At 39.2% G+C, this 20,227-nt stretch overlaps 1 protein-coding gene across 3 annotated transcripts in view; it reads right to left on the bottom strand.

Moving 5' to 3' along the window:
• The window catches only part of CUNH10orf76 (chromosome unknown C10orf76 homolog), a 143,704-nt gene that overhangs the window by 53,593 nt on the left and 69,884 nt on the right, over positions 1 to 20,227 (bottom strand). For all 3 annotated transcript variants that reach the window (XM_023759817.1, XM_006095871.3, XM_006095872.3), the window contains 3 exons: positions 17,880 to 17,962; positions 16,310 to 16,436; positions 9,807 to 9,882 (listed from right to left, as the gene is read on the bottom strand). In XM_023759817.1, coding sequence (XP_023615585.1) covers positions 9,807 to 9,882; positions 16,310 to 16,436; positions 17,880 to 17,962 — 286 coding nt within the window. The remainder of the gene's footprint in view (positions 1 to 9,806; positions 9,883 to 16,309; positions 16,437 to 17,879; positions 17,963 to 20,227) is intronic.

Here is a 20,227-nt window from a genome sequence, read left to right on the forward strand (position 1 = left end):
AGAGAGGAAGGAAGAGGGAGAGAAAGATAGAAAAATCAATGATGAGAGAGAATCATGGATCGGCTGCCTCCTGCATGCCCCCTACTGGGGATTGAGCCTGCAACCCAGGCATGTACCCTTGGCCAGAATTGAACCTGGGACCCTTCAGTCCGCAGGCTGACGCTCTCCACTGAGCCAAACTGGCTAGGACTACATCCTATTTCTTGAGGTGAGTGGTTCACAGGCTCATTTTAGGATCAACCTTTATTACAATCATGTATTAATATACTGGGGGCCCATACTGCACTCTTCAGAAATTATCAAATAGTTCATATGTTTAAAGTAGGAAATTAGTTCAGATTAAATGGCCAAAAGGAACAGATTTTAATCCATCCTATCTAAATCCCATCTAGTAAATTTTTCCTTAAGAAAGATGTGTTACAGTCAAAACCCTGTTCAGAAATCTTTTGTCCCCTTCTACCCAAAATGAGCTCCAACTACAGATGGCTATTTCTGCTGCCTTTATAGAGGTGTCACTAAGATGAATGCAGGAGAGGGGAGACCAATGAGAACCAACTGTCTCTGGAACTTCCTTGAAATTGAGAATTTTCATCCTATAAAAATAGTGTCAAATGAGAAGAGATAAATTAATGTTCTTTGGTATACAAGATAGTGAAAATACCTCTCAGCATACCCTCTGTTTGACATCCCCACTCACATGTTATTGGTTTTAAAAGAAATAATATAGAAACCAATTAGAACAAAAACATCTCATTAAACCTCTTACAACAGGAGCCCACTTTGCTAAAGCATGCACAATATCTGGGCTCCAGAGAGAAATGTATAATCGAGGTAAAATTAATCAAAATCTACATAAAAATAACAGCAAGAGACAGTTTAAGAAGAAAATCTTTCCTCAGTGTTAGAAATTCCTAAAGTCTGATCACTGAGTGCATAATTCTGCTTATTATTTTCTTCTACTAAGTAACACTATATTTATAATTAGGCTGATATCACAGTAAAATGACAGTACGATGCACACAATTCATTTAACAATTAATCTACTGGAGCTAAAAATTCTTACCATGTCATTAATTGCCTGCTTAAAATGCTGCCTCAGTTTTAGTTCTAGATTATCACACACCTTTAAAAGCCCAGAGGAAATGTGATGCACAAGGCAAGGCTTATTTAGAGGAGAAATAACAGGCAGCATTGGGCTTCACACTTTTCTCTCCCAATGGACCCAAACACAGAAGAGACTTCACTGTGACCACTAAGCTTACTACTGATTAAAGGAGCATCTTCTTTCTCAGTAAAGCTCTCACACCCACCCTCACCACAAACTGCCTTTTTAACTGTCCTTTATCTGCCTGTTCACTCTAATTTTCAATGTAAGAACAAATATTAGCTACAATCTTTTCCTCCTCTTCCTCCTTCTCCTCCCCCCCACCTCTTTCTTCTTTAATATTTCAAGTGGTAAACCTCTCTACAGGGGTTTTGGGAGAGTAGGAGGATAGAGAAAGACTTGAACTATTCTATGAAGGCTGTCATCTCTGATTTCTCTATAAAAAGATTTTATTTTTCCAGTCTGGCTCTGGTTGATGATTTTCCACCCACAAATTTATTCTTTACAAATTTATTCTTTACAAAAAGCTTTGCAGTTGATTCTTAGGGAATTTTTTCAGTCTTCAAGTCCATTTTATATAACAGCAGCAAGCCAAAACTCAACGAGGGGAAAGATTGTTCCCAAATCATCCACCAGAGTCAGGATTAAATAAAAGCACCTGGATAAAAATTTAGAAGGCATATTTATCAAAAGAACTAAATAATTACAGGATGGGAGAGAGAGCTTGAGAGCAGGTCACTTTAAGCAGATCTGCAGGTTTTAGTAGGACCTAAGCTTGTTATGAAGCAACAATGCAAGTCCACTACTGAAAACTCATGTACTAGTATAATTGGAGGCTACAAATATCCTAGGTGCTAATAGTCTCCCTATAATTTAACCTACTCAGATTTTTTTTTAATATATTTTATTGATTTTTTACAGAGAGGAAGGGAGAGAGATAGAGAGTTAGAAACATCGATGAGAGAGAAAGATCGATCAGCTGCCTCCTGCACATCTCCCACTGGGGATGTGCCCGCAACCCAGGTACTACTGAAAACTCATGTACTAGTATAATTGGAGGCTACAAATATCCTAGGTGCTAATAGTCTCCCTATAATTTAACCTACTCAGATTATATTTGGATCTCATTTTAGATGTCATTCAATCCAATAAACATTTACTGAATGCTTATTTAGTACAAGGCACACCCTAACACCATACTTGCAGGAGGTAAATTGAGAAGTTAGGATATGACTTTTTTAAAAATCACAGTAGCCAGAGATTTTGAGACTATTTCATATGAAAAACAATTGAAGGAAGAAAGGATGTTTTGCCAACAGAATGGCAATCATATACATGTTAGCCCTCTGAAGAAGTTTACATGTAGAAGACAGGAACATTTCGGTGTTGCATCTGAAAGAAGAAATAGAATCAATAGGTTCAGGTTATGAAGAGGAAAATTCCAACATGAGGAAGAAATTCTCATCCCTTAAAAAACTGAATGGAATATAGCCTAAAATATTAGGAACTATTTTACTAAGTGTTCAAGGACTTAGTAAATATCAGTGGATATTACCTAACAGCTTTGGGAAGGAGAACAGGGTAGATGGCCTCAGGTTCTTTCAACGTTTAAGGTACCGTGATCCAGGCACTGCTAATCTGCAAGATCAAAGTCCAATAAAAAAAAAAGAGGAGGTATGTACCTTAGCCATTGTGGTGTAAATCTGAGAATTTAGAGTGATTGAGCTTCTATGGAGCCAAAACCACGTCTCTCGTTATTCACAATAATCCAGACACCTAAACTTTCATCTGCTGAAGAGATGCCTATTTGGGTTTGCTGATAGGATAATATATTGCTACTCAATAGTAATGGCTTTTTCATCCCATTAGCAGGTTAACAGTCTACTTGTTCAACATGGTTAGAATACCTGAGTTAAGTGACCAGGGTTTGGCCTGATTTTGGGAAAGATAAATAGAGAGGGGGAAATAAGGGATAAGATGAAAAACTGCCCACAGTTTTAAAAGACTACTTTATAAAGTAACCTAAGATAGAAGATGCAAAAGGGAAAGGAATTAGGGACCTAAACGATGCCTATTGTTCTCATTTGTGGCTAAGCTCTTTGTAAGTTACAATTAGAAACCAACAGTTTGTGAAATAAGCCATGGTTAAGTCGGTACCTATCCTACCTTTAAAAAAAAATCAGTTGAGGAAAATGAAAAAGTTCTGGAGATGGCTGGTTGTGGGGTTGCACAACTATGTGAATATACTTAATGTAATAAAACTGTAGACTTAAAAATGGTTAAAATGGTAAATTTTGTTATGTATATTTTTCCATACTTAAAAAAAAAAAAATCGGCCCTAGCCGGTTTGGCTCAGTGTAATAGAGTGTTGGCCTGCGGACTGAAGGGTCCCAGGTTCGATTCCGGTCAAGGGCACATGCCCTGACTGCAGGCTTGATCCCCAGTGGGGGGCATGCAAGAGGCAGCCAATCAATGATTCTCTCTCATCATTGATGTTTCTATCTCTCTCTCTCCTTCTCCCTTCCTCTCTGAAATTTAAAAAAAAAAAAAAAAATAGAGTGGAAAAAAGACCCCAATGGAATTTCAGCTTGAGGTAAGCAGTTTTCATATACTAAAGTTACACTCACCTAAAATCACAGTAGACCGAACTAAAAATCTTAATATTTTATAACACATATTTGAATCTCCTAAATCAAGACTTCTTTACTGTACTGCAATTCACCAAGCCAGCTATGACCTAATGCAAAACCTCACTTTGTAGCATAAACCAAGTTAAGGCAAAACAGATTAGCCACATGGTTGTTTTTCATTTCTAACTGTAGTCCTAAGAGATTAGGCAACAGCAACCATCAGAATAATATGTAATGCTCTCTAGTCATTGGGGAAACAATATAATAGCAGCCTCATTTCAGTGCTTTGTTTTAATCTGCATAGTGCTTTTCATTCTCTGTAAAAGCTCATCGGATCTGATTGACAAAAGAAAGGTCATTACTGACGAATTCTAACCTAGGGGATAATCTGAGCCTATCTGCCACTTTAGAACAGACAACTGGAATAAGAGACTATGTTCCTGTATTTCTTGCTACTCGAGTCATCAGCCCAAAGCCTCTGCTCCTTTTCACTTTAATCCGTATTTACTTTTCACTAGACTAAGTTGCAACCTTCAGCTGAAGTGCCTGGCATCAAACTGCTCTTCTTCCCCACTCATCAGTATCTACTCTGATAAGAGAACTGTGACTAATATTGTAGCACGAACAGGTGCATGGGCAAGAGGGCTTGGGGGGATTTTGAATGACTCAGCCCTCACATTCCCTTTCCAGCCTTAACTCTGTGGCCATCAACAGTCAGTGTACTTTCTTTGATTACTGCCTGAAGGTTTTTATTCTGTGACATTCAGAACTCTATGCACAACTTCTCCAAAGGTGTTAACTCCCCTTATCTAGAGGCCACTAAGAGCTATTCTTGTTCCTTTGCCTCCCTGGCAGAGTGCACATTTAAAGCTTTTCTTCTTCTTTTTTTTGGAGGGAGTATTTTTTTAGAGTAAAGGAAAATAGCTACATAAGCAAATAAGCAGGAAATGGGGGAGGGGGGCTCCTTAGAACAAAAAAGACCATGGAGCAAGCAAGGTAACAAGAGGCAAATTCATTAGGTGAACAATTAAGAGATTTACAGAGAAATGCACTGAAGTCTTATTCCAAACCCCAGGCTTGTCACTAACCGAAGCAATATCTAAAAAGTCGTTCTTGAGCCCTAGCCTGTTTGGCTCAGTGGATTTAGAACATTCGCCTGCGGAAGGGTCCCGGGTTTGATTCCGGTCAAGGGCACATGCCTGGATTGTGGGCTCGATCCCCGGTAGGGGGCGTGCAGGAGGCAGCCGATCAATGATTCTCATCATTGATGTTTCTAGCTCTCTCTCCCTCTCCCTTCCTCTGTGAAATCAATAAAAAATATATTTAATAAAAATAAAAAGTCATTCTCGAAGAAAAACTAAACACATTCCAAATAAAGGAGAAAATTAATATATTAATCATAGAGTTCAAATTTTATCCAACTTAAGAAAATTACAGATCAGGAAAAAACCTATTTGCAGTGATTTAGCTTCTACTTCTGTGAGCAATAAGAGAATAGATTGTGAATCTGGCACTAATAAAATGTTCATTAAGTGAAAAGCATTAAGATGTTAACTTGAAGAGATTCATTACAGACTTCAAATTACTTACTTTGAAAGTAGTTTGATTAGACGAAGGTCAGATTTTAGTCTAACATTTTTCTTTTTCTCTTTTGACACATAGTCAGCAGACATCTATAGGACCCCAGTAAAGGAGCCTGCTAAGTGGTAGCAGAATATATTTAGCATAGACGTCTCCAAGCAAAACTTCCCAAATGTTTTCTCCTTCCATCCCTGCACATGTTCCTTCTCCCCCTCACGCCCCCCTCCCCCACCCTACACACACACCAGAGTGTTATTTTGTGGACTAGTAGATCTGTGGAGACAGCTGCAGTAACAATTATACCAAGTAAAATTTTAAAGGTGGAGCTATATTTTACTTTTCTTGTGGCAAAGCAATGGAACAACCCTCCCATGGGGAGGAATAAACACAGAGCTCTGTATGTTAATGACATCGGTGTTCCAACAAAAATAGCACTTTCTAAGCAGCTGCATTTTAAGAGTATCTCTGAAGGATCAAATAGGAAGAGAGAGACAAGTTGTTTAAATACAAATAACTTTGACAATTAAAGAACTAGCATGACTAAGCGAGGAAAGACAAGTGAAAAGCAAACAGTCTGACACTTGAGCAAATTTAGGACTCCAAACATGTGGGAGTACTTTTAATTTTCGCTATCAGAATCTAAACCCCAAAGAACAGACAGGCCTGCAGCCTTTTACCTACTGGTGAGATACTATATTACAGTTGCCATCAGATGTACTGCATTCCAGAAAATCCCAAAGGCATAATTTGTAGCTGTCATCAACTAGCAAATCAGTCTCAGAGGTCCTCCCAGCTGTTACATGTCTGAAAGTTTCACACACAATCCAATCCCTTCCCATGGCTATCAAAGAACTTACTACAGGAGAGGTGGCTAAGAGTTTGCTCTGCCCTAGAAATCCTTTCCAGGTCTGGGATCAGCACAAATACCTTTATAAACAACAGAAGTAAATGTTACATACCATCACAATATTACTCCTAAACCTTTAAAATCAACTTGATAATCAATTTGGTGGCGAATAGTTAAATGTCTCACAGTATCCTTGGGAGATATTTAACCCACAGGTCCAATTTTCTGACAGTCTCCTGTTTTCTAAATAATTCAAATTTAATAGTGTCATGGATGTACAACACAACCTTTTAGAAAAAAAGAAAAGGAGCATAAACAGCAGCACTCATTAATGTTGGCTCAGTGGAATAGAGACTTCTTAGGCATATCACTTTTTTGCCCTCAGCTGAGAAAAGAAAACTCCCTGGACCACCCTGATACAAAGAATCAAAATCAAGCCACACAAAAAAAGCAAAATACCTTTTAAGGCTAAGGGTAACATCTTAACTTTTATAGAAGGGACAAATGAAGACCTATTTAGGAAACATTCTAAGGAAGGCTCAAAATGCTAAACCTGGTATGGCAATTCCTCAAAAAAATTAAACAAAGAATCACCATATGATCCTCCAATTCTATTTCTCAGTTAATGCCCAAAAGAAGTAAAAGCAGGGACTGAACAGATGTTTGTACACCCATGCACAAATAACCAAAATCACAATAACCAAAAGGTGGAAGTAACTTGCTTGGGGCTTCGTCAATGGATGAATAAATAAACAAAATGTGACATATACATACAATGGAATATTATTTAGCCTAAAAAGGAAGGAAATTCTGACACATGCTACAACAGGAGTGAACCTTAAAAACATTAGGCTAAGTGAAATGACCAGTATTTTATAGTTTACTAAGTGCTTTCATATACATTACATCATGTAATTCTCACAACCACTTCCCTATGAAACAGTTGATATTGCCATGATCTCCATTTTATAGGTAGTGGAAAGAGTTCAGAGAAGCTAAATAACTTGCTCAAGGTCAGACAAAAACAAAAAAATCCAGTTTCTCTAACTGAAATTTCCATACTCCTTTCAATATATCATGCTGAGTTTTCTGTTTACCTCCATGGAAGCCTTTGATGCAACTCTATAGAAGGAGGCAGTATGGTACAGAACAGGAGTGGGGAACATCTGGCCTGAGGGCCTATTTATTTGGTCTGGCCCTGCCAAGGCATTAGGGGTGAGTTCATTAAATGTTTGACAATATATACTCAGGAAGGCTAATTTTTAAGTTGACAATTTTGTATGGCCCGCAAATGATGTTATAAATATCCAAATGACCCTTGGAAGAAAAAAGGTTCCCCACCTCTGGTGTAGAAGAAAGAGCCCTGGACTTGGGAGTTAGAAGACCTATGATTAATTCTCAGCTTTGCCACACGACAGTTGTGAGACTTTCTGCATTTCACAATAGCTTTAAGACTCAGTCTCTTCATTGGTAAAAGTGTACTTTAAGTTTATAATATAGTCTTCTTTATAGAGTTTGATAATTAAAGAAGACAGTAAATGAAAGAGCAGAACAAAGTTTAGAACTTAAGTGAAAATAAATGTCACAAAGAAAAAATGTAAGCTTTCACAGGCTAAGCATCACCAATATTTCCCCCTGATCTGGCCTTAGTGTGCTAAGTGGCACTTATCACAAACACATCTTTCTAGGAATCTCCTGAGAAAACTGACTACATCTCTGATACATCTGACACATACTCTGAGTCTAATTCATTAGCAACAGTGAAAATGATATAATAATTATTCTCTTCAGCAAATTCATCAAAAAAGTTTGAGGAATAAAAATGGAGTACAAGCCTAACAAAGACTTGCAAAGAGAAGAAAGAGATCATAGTCATAGGCATCTGCTAAAAACTTAACCCAGTCCTGGGGGCGAGCTGGAGGGGGTCAATGGAGGGAAAGGGGGGACATATATAATACTTTCAACAATAAAGAATTATTAATTAAAAAAAAAAACTTAATCCAGTCCTTTCTGGTCTATTCAGAAAAAGGACAGGCCAAGACCTTAAACCAGCTGTTTGATGGCCCTTGAAAAGAATAAGGACAGTAGCCAAGCCAGAAGTCACTGAAAGGAAAAGCAACAAATTAGAAGATAAAGCAAGCATAAAAGAATGTGATCAAGGAAACAGATCCCAGATGAAAAGGAGCTGCCTGGAAAGACCAAGTAAATATATGAATAAATAAACATAATGTAATTTATACCCATATGCACTTTATAATCTAACCCAGAATCTTGTGCTTCTTTCAAATACCCACATTTGTCATATTGCCCTCGGGTCACAAAGGGATATTTGGAATAAAGCAGTTTGTAATTCCCGATTCTTACAGAAAATCATATTTATTATAAGGCCTCACTACCATATCTGGTTTACTTGCTAGGTGCAAATATACATTTATTTGTGAGATTTATAAAACTGTATTTGCTACAAAATGTCTCTGGGGTCAGGTAAGGCAGATCAACCTTCAGTGCAATCTTGTTAGCACATCTCACCCTCATGCTCCCTCAGCCCAGCCCTCACAACGCAATTTCACACTTTTCCTTTCATTCCCAGACATGCCAAACACTATAGTAAATCACTACAGGGATAGGACAGTTTGCCTTAAAAAAAAAAAAAAAGCTATGGAAACAAACACTGACTCCAAGCTCTGTCACACATTAGGATATACTAAGTTGTAAATGTATATTACTATTACTGGGAATGCCTGGCAAGGCTTACATCTGGAGCTAAATCAAGTTTCCCCATCTGTTGGGTTTGCCTCATCCACTCAATGTTAATTTTTCAATTGTTTGCAAGAACAATTTAATAACTGTTGAGAAAAATGGAAAATGATAGACACAGAGGAAGCAAGAAATACAAGAAAAGTAAGTCAGCTTTAGGTTTCCCAATACTGAAGGCATAGTTTCTCCATTTACAAACAGCTCACTCCAGTGAATGTGTGGTATTTCCTTCTATGTCTCTGGATCTATTTTGTTCATCAGCTTATTTTATTCATTAGATCCCACATATGAGTGAGATCTTGTGATATTTGTCTGTCTCTGACTGGCTTATTGTGCTTAGCATAATACTTTCCAGGTCCCTCCATGTGGTATTTCCTTAAGACCCTAAACCAACTCCATGTATGACTCAGTTTTATCCAATACCTACAGCACTCTGTAATTGTCTTGCTGCTTCATAAGGAACCTAAAATGACTTAGCCCCACAAGCTCCATTCCATGTGCCTCTATTTACCACAAATAGAAATAGCCATGTAAAGCAAAATGTCAAAGTTCCAGATTCCCATGAGTCATTCTTTGAACTGAGAACGGCAGAAAAAATTTTCAAAGAAAAGCTTTCAGATGCCCTATACACAGAGGTGCCTGAAAAGGCCCTGCAACCATCTCTGAGTAAGAAAAGAAAATTCACAGAACAGCACTGTGAGTTATTTCAATGACAAAATGAAAGTCTCATGCACGCCTGCTTTTCTTGATCAAGTACGACAATTTCTTCCACTCCTACAGGCATCAGGGCTTAAAATAGTAGTGGTGTTCAACAAACTACTTAGAAAAGTACAACACACCTGAGGATGAACCAAGGAACTCTGAAAGAGAAAATCTCATTCCTTACCTGATATTAACCAATGCATGGGTCACCTTGCTAGCAGCTTCTTTCCACTGGCCTGCATTGGTAGAAAGCCTCAGGACTGTACAGAAGGAAAGAACAAAGATCTGTCAGACCCCTGGTATAAAACACAGATATGAAGATGAAGACACGTCTCAGAATAGCACTATTAGAATAACCAAACAGAGCCTGTACCAAGCTTCTGTTTAAAATGTCCTCATCCTGCCCTGGCCAGTTTGGCTCAGTGGATAGAGCGCTGGCCTGCGAACTGAAGGGTCCCAGCTTCGATTCCGGTCAGGGGCACATGCCCGGGTTGTGGGCTCGATCCCCAGTGGGGGACTTGCAGGAGGCAGCCAATCCACCATGATTCTCTCTCATCATGGATGTTCCTATCTCTCTCTCCCTCATCCTTCCTCTCTGAAATCAATAAAAATATATTAAAATAAATAAATAAAATAAAATGTCCTCATCCTAGCTCTAGCTGGTTTGGCTCAGTGGATAGACCATCCACCTGAGGACCGAAGAGTCCCAGGTTCAATTCCAGTCAAGGGCACGTATCTCAGTTGCAGGCTCTTTCCTAGACCAGGCCCTGGGTGCATGCAGGAGGCAACCAATAGATGTGTTTCTCTCACATCGCTATTTCTCTCTGTCTTTCCCTCTCACTTCCACTCTCTCTGGAAAAAAAAAAAAATCAATGGAAAAATATTCTTGGGTGATGATTAAAAGAATAAATAAAATTTAAAAATAAAATGTCCTCATCCTAGAGTAGCGATTTTCAACCAGTGTGCTGCAAGAATTTTTTAAATATATATATATATATATATATATATATCTTTTTTACAGAGAGGAAGGGAGAGGGATAGAGTTAGAAACATCAATGAGAGAGAAACATCGATCAGCTGCCTCCTGCACACTCCCTATTGGGGATATGCCCGCAACTAAGGTACATGACCTTGACCGAAATCGAACTTGGGACCCTTCAGTCCGCAGGCTGACGCTCTATCCACTGAGACAAACAGATTAGGGCTGCAAGAATTTTTAAACATGCAATATCTATCTAGTCAAGAGCACTGACCTCTTTGCCTGTAGACCAGCGGTTCTCAACCTGTGGGTCGCGACCCCTTTGGGGGTCGAACGACTCTTTCACAGGGGTCGCCTAAGACCATCGGAAAACACATATATAATTACATATTGCTTTTGTGATTAATCACTACGCTTTAATTATGTTCAATTTGTAACAATGAAAATACATCCTGCATATCAGATATTTACATTACGATTCATAACAGTAGCAGAATTACAGTTATGAAGTAGCAACAAAAATAATTTTATGGTTGGGGGTCACCACAACATGAGGAACTGTATTAAAGGGTTGCGGCATTAGGAAGGTGAAGAACCACTGACCTAGACCCAGCTTATTCGCTCTGTCTGTCATTTCTTCATCCTTTCGCTGCCCTCACTCAGGCTTTCGAACCCTTGGCTGAGCTGGCTCGGAAACCAGACTAATATCCTTCATGAATATTTGCAAATCAAATCCAACAACACATAAAAATGATAATAAGTTATAATCATGTAGGGTTGGTTTAACATTTAAAACTCAATCAATCACTCTAGCAATACTCTACAGTAGGAAAACCATGTGATCATCTCAATAAATGCTAAAACTGTTTTAATAGTATCCAACATTTATTAATGATAATACCTCCACTGAAACTAGAAACAAAAGGGAATTTCTTTAACCTGATAAAGGGCATCTATGAAAACCTATAGCTAATATCACATTTAATGAAGAATAATTGAGTATTTTATATTGGAAACAAGGCAAATATATCCATTCTCACAACTCTAATTTAACATACTACTGGAGGTCCTAGCCAGTGAAATAAGGCAAGAAAAAAAAGGCATACAAATTGGAATAAAAACTGTTTTATTCGCAGGTAACATGGTCTACACAGAAAATCCCAAAAAGGTTATAAGAAGCTACTAAAGCTAATAAGTGAGTTTAGCAAGATGACAGGATACAAGGTGAAATTTAAAAATTAAAGTGTTTCTATATATTAGCAATGAACAAATTAAAAAATTGAGATTCTAAATAATACCATTTACAATAGCACCAAAATCCATGAAATATTTTGAGATAAATTTAATAAAATATATTTAAGATTTGCCCTGGCCAGTGAGGCTCACTTGGTTAGAGCATTGCCCCATGCATCAATGGGTCACGGGTTCAATTCCCAATAAGGGCACATATGGGAGGCACAGATCAATGTTTCTCTTTCACATCAATATTTTTCTCTCTCTCTCTCCCTCTTCCTTCCTCTCTCTCTAGAATTAATGAAAAACATATCCCCGGGTGAGGATGAAAAAAATACAGGGTGTACCTCCCCCCCCAATGTATACATACTTTAACAGCTGGTAGCTAAATTTTGAAAATGAAAAGTATTTTAATAAACACTGGTTTTAAAATTATTCAAAGTGTGTGTACACATTTTTGGGGGGACATGATATGTGTGTGTGTGTGTGTGTGTGTGTGTGTGTGCGCGCACGTGCGCACAAGATTTTCATGCTGAAAACTACAAAATAGTATGAAAAAAACAGAACCACAGGCACGGAAACATGGAACAAACTGACTAATCTCAGAGGGAAGTGGGGAGGGGAGGTGGGGAGAAATTAACCAAAGATCTTATATGCATACTAGAGGCCTGCAGGGATCAGGCCAAAACTGGCTCTCCGACATCCCCCAAGGGGTCCCAGATTGCGAGAGGGTGCAGGCCAGGCCAAGGGACCCCACTGGTGCACAACTGGGGCTGGGGAGGGACCACGGGAGGGCTCCAGAGCATGTCCTGCCTAACTCGCCCAGTCCCAATCAGCCGGACCCCAGCAGCAAGCTAACCTACAGGTCAGAGCGTCTGCTCCTGGTGGTCAGTGCACACCATAGCGATCGGTCAAACAGTTGAAAGGTCAGAGGGACAATTAGCATATTAGGCTTTTATATATATAGACTAGAGGCCCGGTGCACGAAATTCGTGCATTCAGGGGTGATCCCTCAGCCCGGCCTGCGCAGTCCGGGAGCCCTCGGGGGATGTCTGACTGAGAGCAGGCCTAAGCTGGCAGTCGGACATCCTTAGTGGAGCCTCTCCCACCACCGCCACTGCTCTTGCCAGCCATGAGCCCGGCTCAGGGATTCTGGCTGAGCGGCGCTTCCCCTGTGGGAGTGCACTGACCACCAGGGGGCAGCTCCTGCATTGAGAGTCTGCCCCTTGGTGGTCAGTGCGCATCATAGCAACCAGTCATTCCACTGTTCAGTCAATTTGCATATTAGCCTTTTATTATATAGGATATGCATTACATATGGACATAGACAATAGGTTGGTGAAGGCCTGGGGCAGGATGGGAACTGGCTGGAAGGGGACAATGGGGGAGCGGGGGAGGGAGACATCTGTAATACTCTTAACAATAAAGATTTTAAAAATAAAAATAATAATGTATCTGCTTTGGAAAACAGTTTGATAGTTTCTTATAAAGTTAATATATTTATCAAACACCCAAAAATCCCATTCATAGGTATAATCAAGTGAAATGAAAACTTGTACTCACACAAACCCTGCACAAGAATGTTTGTAGAGGCTTTATTTATAATTGCTAAAAACTAGAAACCTCTCAAATGTACTTCAATTGACAGATAAACTAAACTGGCATATTTCTACAATGAAATATGATTCTATAACAAAGAGGAATGAACTACTAATACATGCATCAACATGGATGAATTTCAAACAAATTACTCTATAAAAGAAGCCAGACTCAAAAGGCTATATCAGTGGTTCTCAACCTTCCTAAAGCCGCAACCCTTTAATACAGTTCCTCATGTTGTGGTGACCCCCAACCATAAAATTATTTTCGTTGCTACTTCATAACTGTAATTTTGCTACTGTTATGAATCGTAATGTAAATATCTGATATGCAGGATGTATTTAGGTGACCCATGTGAAAGGGTCGTTTGACCCCCAAAGGGGTCGCGACCTACAGGTTGAGAACCTCTGGACTATATGATCCCATCCACATATATGTATTTTTTAACTTTTAAAAATTTTTTCCTTTTTATTGAATTTATTGGAATGACACCGATTAACAAAATTATACAGGTTTCATGTGCACAATTCTACACCACATCATCTGTACACTGTACTGTGTGTTCACCACCCCAAGTCAAGTCTCCATCCATCACTATTTATCCCCCTATACCCTCCTCCACTGCCACAACACCTCCCCCTACCCCACTCCCGCCCCACAATCACTAACTGTTATTCCTGTATATATATGTATTTTTTTTAGAAAAGGCAAAAACTGTGTGGACAGGGAACAGATAAGTGGTTGCTAGGGGTGGTGGGTAGTGAAAGAGTTGATCTCACAGGAGCACAAGAAAAAGTTTGGAGGTAATGAAACTCCCATATCTTGAATTTTTGTGGCAATTACACTTCTATATGCATTTGTCAAAACTCAGAATTGTATGAATCTCAGAGAGAAGGGGGTAGGGGGGGGAAGAGATTAAATAAAGAATGTGCATGCATTTATACATAAACTATGGACACAGACAATAGTGCGGTAGGTCTGGGTGTGTGTGGTGAGGTGGGATAGAAGGGGTCAATGGGGGAAAAAAGGGAACATCTCTAATACTTTCAATAATAAAGATAAATATAAAAAATCTCCTCAAAAAACTTGACTTAAGGCCTAGCTAGTTTGGCTCAATGGATACAACGTCAGCTGTGGACTGAGTCCCGGGTTTGATTCAGTCAAGGGCACATGCCCAGGTTGCGGGTTCCATCCCCAGTGGGGTGTGTGCAAGAGGCAGCTGATCCATGATTCTCTCTCATCATTGATGTTTCTATCTCTCTCTCTCCCTTCCTTTCTGAAATCAATAAAAAATTTAAAAAAAAACGACTTAAAAAAGGCTTTTTCCATCAGAAGTTTCATCATACTTTATAAAAAATGGAGAGTGCTAAAACATGCTATCTCCATTTGTTGTGCTTAATTTAGTAAAAATTTCACTTTTCTATTTGTGTTTTCCAGGTTAACATTTTTTAAGATAAATTTTTTATTGTTGATAATATTACAGATACTTTCCATTTCCCCACCCTTTCCCCCCTCCAGGTTAACATTTTAATTCCCTTGGCAGATTTGAGCATTCCCAGATATCCTCTCTCATCTTGTTGCTATAGCTACAAGGACTTAATCTCATTTACTCTGTACATGGCCCAGTTAAGCAGGTATGACAGGCTTCTATAAAATATCTCTCCCACTCCAACTCTTTTTCTTTCCTCATTGAAAGGCACCTTTATTCATCTATTAATGGGTGCTGAAGCCTGGAATGTATACGTGTATATATAATAGCTTCATATATATATGTATGTATATGTGTGTGTGTCAAAGAAATAAAATATTGTATACTACTTTAAATGAGTGCACTTCATTATATACCAATTACCCCTCAATAAAGCTATTAAGTTGGGGATTTTTTTTTAAATACATTTTATTGATTTTTTTACAGAGAGGAAGGGAGAGAGAAACATCGATCAGCTGCCTCCTGCACATCTCCCACTGGGGATGTGCCCGCAACCCAGGTACATGCCCTTGACCGGAATCGAACCTGGGACCTTTCAGTTCCCAGGCCAACGCTCTATCCACTGAGCCAAACCAGTTTCGGCTAAGTTGGGGATTTTAATAGACAGCTTTACTAAGTGAATTTCTGTTTCTGTGAAATCTTTCCTGAACTTTCAAACTCCAGGTAGGTTTGACTAGACTCTTTACTCAAATTTATAGGGATACATGACCTCTTTCAGAAATATAGGTGGGGCAAAAGTAGATTTACAGTTGTGAGTATTCGAAACACAGAGTTTATTCTTGTATTATTATTTATTAATTATTGTATTTTCCTACGAACAACTGTAACCCTACTTTTGCCCCACCCTGTAGTTGTACTCATTATGGCCAAAGAGTACATTTCAGTGCCAATCACCAAAAGGTTTGCAAAAAAGATTTTTATTTAATGCCCACTTCCTCTTGTAAGTTATGCTAAAATACATAGGTATATTAAAACTCCTTAAAATCTTGTACTTTCTCAAATAACACGATGTTCTTCCTTTGGGATCCAAGCTCTTCTATTTCCACTGTCAATTCCCACCCACTCCTTCTCTCCCATCTCACTGCATTCACTAATGTCCACAAGCCTCCCTATTCTCTCTTTTTCTCACAAACATCAAGAAAGGGCTACAGGGCTGCTAACCAGCTTTTTACTGAGATGAATTCTGAGTTCCTGAAGGCAGAAAAGCCCACATATTTCTTCTTATTGCCTGAGAAGAAAAGACTACTGCATTTCTATGCCAAGCAAGGGCACCAAGCAACTACAGAATCTTTTGTAGTCTTTTCTTTTTATATGCTAAAAATCACAGCTGATGCAGAGAGCTGAGCAAAAAGAGGGGAGAGAGGAGTAAAAAGAAAAGACAGCTTACCCATGGAGTATAGGTTGTCAAAGCTCTGGTGCATGCGGATAATCTCATAGTAGAGTTCATCATAGCTGCTTGGGGTGGGCAGGAATGTATCACCGTATGTGATAAACATATTAAATAGGTTCACAATCTAAAAAGGAAGCAAAAGCCCATACACAGGTATCACACTATGAAGACTGGAAGGTATCAGTTGTATACTGCAGCCAGCTCTTACTGGCTTGTAAGAGCTGATTGTTACATTTTCAGGAATTTGGGAGCTAGTTATTAAACAAAGCCATTATTAAAAAATAATTTATGTAAACTTACAATTTAATAAATTATATTACAATGAAAGTAATAAATACTAAAACTCATCACTTCCCAATTACTTTCTATCTTTTAGTATTATCTATGCTCTTGAGATTAATATTTTTAAAATATATTTTATTGATTTTTTACAGAGAGGAAGGGAGAGGGATAGAGAGTTAGAAACACCAATGAGAGAGAAACATCGATCAGCTGCCTCCTGCACACCCCCTACTGGGGATGTGCCCACAACCAAGGTACATGCCCTTGACCGGGATCGAACCTGGGACCCTTCAATCCGCAGGCCGACACTCTATCCACTGAGCCAAACTGGTTAGGGCTTGAGATTAACTTACATCTCTTAAATCTGATGTGATGGGAATACCATATATAATGGTGTGTTATGCTTGTCTTTTCCCAACTCTGCATTCAATGATGCCATTTTGATAACTTTGAAATTGGCCCTGATGGGTATAGTTTTACCGTGGAAATCAGCAAAAGATATAAATCAGGACTTTTTCCCCAAAAAATGTTAAACATTTATGAACACACTGGGTAATATCTTGAGAAGACAGTAAAAAGGCAAAATGCCCACCTATTACCCCAAATAACCAGTCAGATAAGCAGGCATCTGCAATGTCCCTCAGAAACTAAGTACAGCCATGATGGAACTATTCACGTGGCTGGGACACCTCTAGAGGCTTTGCTATGTACCAACATAGATACTATAGTACAGTCTCTCAACTGGGACCGAGGCTCATACTCATACACAGAGATCTGACCTATACCTTCCCCTGCCAAGCAATATTAAAGAGAAAGAGTCCTGCCCTGGCTGATGTGGCTCAGTTGGTTGGAGCGAAGGGCTGTAGGTTCAATTCCCAGTCAGGGCATATACCCAGGTTGCGAGTTCAATCCCCAGTCAGGGCGTGTATGAGAGGCAACCAATAGATATTTCTCACATCAATGTTTCTCTCTCTCTCTCTCTCTCTCTCTCTCTCTCTCTCTCTCTCTCCTTCCCTCCCCCCTTCCTTCCTCTCTAAAGTCAGTAAAAACATATCCTTAAGTGAGGATTAAAAAAAAAAAAAAAGAATAGAAAGTGTACCAGGTTCACCAAAGACATAGGTAAGAGTAGGGAGCACCCTTACAGAGATTCTAATCCAAAAGGAAAGTAAAAATAAAGACCTGGTTCCCTATGGCTTAGTCCCCAAAACCCAGCTCCTGTTTCAAACCAGCCCATCTCTGTCTTAGGGTAGAACTTCAGAAAAATAAATATTTTTTGGTTACTCACCATAAGGGCTAATGTAAAAATGTTGTGTTTGGCCAAAAGTACAGTCTCGTTTGACATAAGGAACTTCAGCAAATTTATCAAGGCTTAAAAAAAAAAAAAGACAGACATCAACAAGCTATTCAAAGCATAACTAATAAAGTTAAATGAAAGCAATGAAAGTCAACTAGCTCTACAGAAATCCAAATAGGGCTAAAATGAGTAAGTCACAGCTACTAAGAACTTTTTAAAAGCAGGTAAGGTGGGTATATTTGAAGAATTGACCTTCCCAAGCACAAGTCTGCTTATCTGCCCATGGAAGGTTTTTAAAAATCTACTTCTTTTTGCCACCTCTTTAAGAGCAATTAAGCTCAGAAATTTGACTATAAAATACATATTAAGTATTCCAAATTTATACCCCCATCAAATTTGCTCAATTTACAAGTCAAAATAAGGGTTCCCTTCTCACCCTAGGCTGCTAGCATCTCCTGTCACCAAATTTTAGCTATGTACCTGTTTCAAACATCATTGCTAAGAGGGACATTTTTCAATTCTAACTGATCACCAGATGAGCCAGCTATGCTGTAGAACTTACACCTGGGCTTCAGCGCGGAATTGGAAGAGAGCTCATGAAGAGGAAAAATAAAAAAGCCCTTAACTGTTCCAACTATTCAAACAAATGTACAGCTCTGCTCTGTCCTTTCTCAACCAAGACAACACTTACTGAAAAAGTCCTCTTTCTGCCTGGCAATCCTTATTGAGGGGAGAGATTGTCAAAACCCAAATAATCTCAGTAAAGAGACTGCCAAGTCCATAGGTTAGCAGTGCAGCTTTAAAGACATTTTACAAATAAATATTAAGCATAAAGAAAATTATCACTTGCCCTGTACTCATTCACGTAGGACTGTGAAATTAATCCTGCTTCTGTGTCCCTCATGACCATCAGCTCTGTCTTAGCAGCCCTATTTGATGGCAAACTACAAAGAAGGGGTTTGGCAGTTGCAAGCAATTGGTGGTCCTCCCGTCTTCTCTTCTTCAACCATCCTCACTTCCACAGACACAAAAAAAAAAGGTTTGACCTCTCCTTTTCTAAGACCATATCTGCTTCTTTGCCAGCAAAGTCCATTCTATGATGTTCTCTGAGCTTTGTATGAAGTTTACTACTCTTAGAGAAGAGACATGGACTTTGATTTGAAACAGCAGGGAATAATGAGTAGGAGTAAAACTCTCTCAGCACTGGCTGCCTGCCACACAACACCCCTCACTCTCAAATCCTCTAAAAGCACAGGTACAATAAGGAAGCAGCAGGTAAGGAAAAGTACAAAAGCCTGTCCACATTCTGTTTCTAAGCCTGAATCTTCCCCTCAAATAGCAAAAGAGTCTTGCTAAGGATGAAGGAGGTAGGAACTCATTTATGAACTCTTTACTCCTGCCCCAACTCAAAGTCTTTGAGGTTTCATAATGGACAGGCAAGTGATAGGCAGCTGGGCCTTTTGATATGGTCTGTTAACAAGTGATCTGTTAGACTGGGGAAAAAAAAGAAAAAGCTCCATGGGAGGATCACGTAATCTGCTTAGCTACTACCAGGAGCTCAGATAATGAAGGGGACTAACATTAAAATTCATACAAAACTAACCCAGACCAAATCTCTCTCATTAATGATCACTTTGTTGAGTTCATTTAAGGGCTGCCCATTCCACCCTCTACCTCAGAGCTTAGACAAGCCCTGCTAATGGATAGATCACATGACAATCACACGCTATAAACTCACAGGAGAAAAAGAGGAATTGACGGGTAGCACGCGTGGAACTCTGCAAAACATAACGGCTGGAGAGAGATAAAGCAGCTTTTGCACAAATCCAATCAACAAGGATTTTGTCCCCAGCACACACAGCACAAAGATGCAACGTCAGCAGTGGTTATATGATAAATAAGGGACCCAAAACCTGGAGAAAAGGAAGTGGAAACAATGATTTATTGCCCCTCTGCTGGACTACAGTTAGTCTTGATCTCTGGGATTCAGAATCAGGGATTACAAAGTGATAAATATTAGAGAAGGAAAAGAGCAATTCTGGCACAATCCAAGAGGTGACCTGTGTCCCAACTGCAAGAGACATCAACAGAGCTGAACAGTAGTGAGGAGGAGAGTCAGGCACTATAATACTGAGAGTCAGTGCCAGGGGATACCTGCATCTTGCCCCTGATAATTTAGGTCAGATCCCCCCTTTCCCTCCAAAAAACAAGCCAAGATTTTATCACCTGGAAGTAGCCATTCTCTAAAGCAGGGGTCAGGAACCTTTTTCCTACCAAAGGCCATTTGGATTTTTTTAAAATATATTTTTATTGATTTCAGAGAGGAAAGGAGAGGGAGA

This window comes from Myotis lucifugus, unplaced genomic scaffold (genome assembly GCF_000147115.1).
Source record: "Myotis lucifugus unplaced genomic scaffold, Myoluc2.0 scaffold_162, whole genome shotgun sequence".
Lineage (NCBI taxonomy): Eukaryota > Metazoa > Chordata > Mammalia > Chiroptera > Vespertilionidae > Myotis > Myotis lucifugus.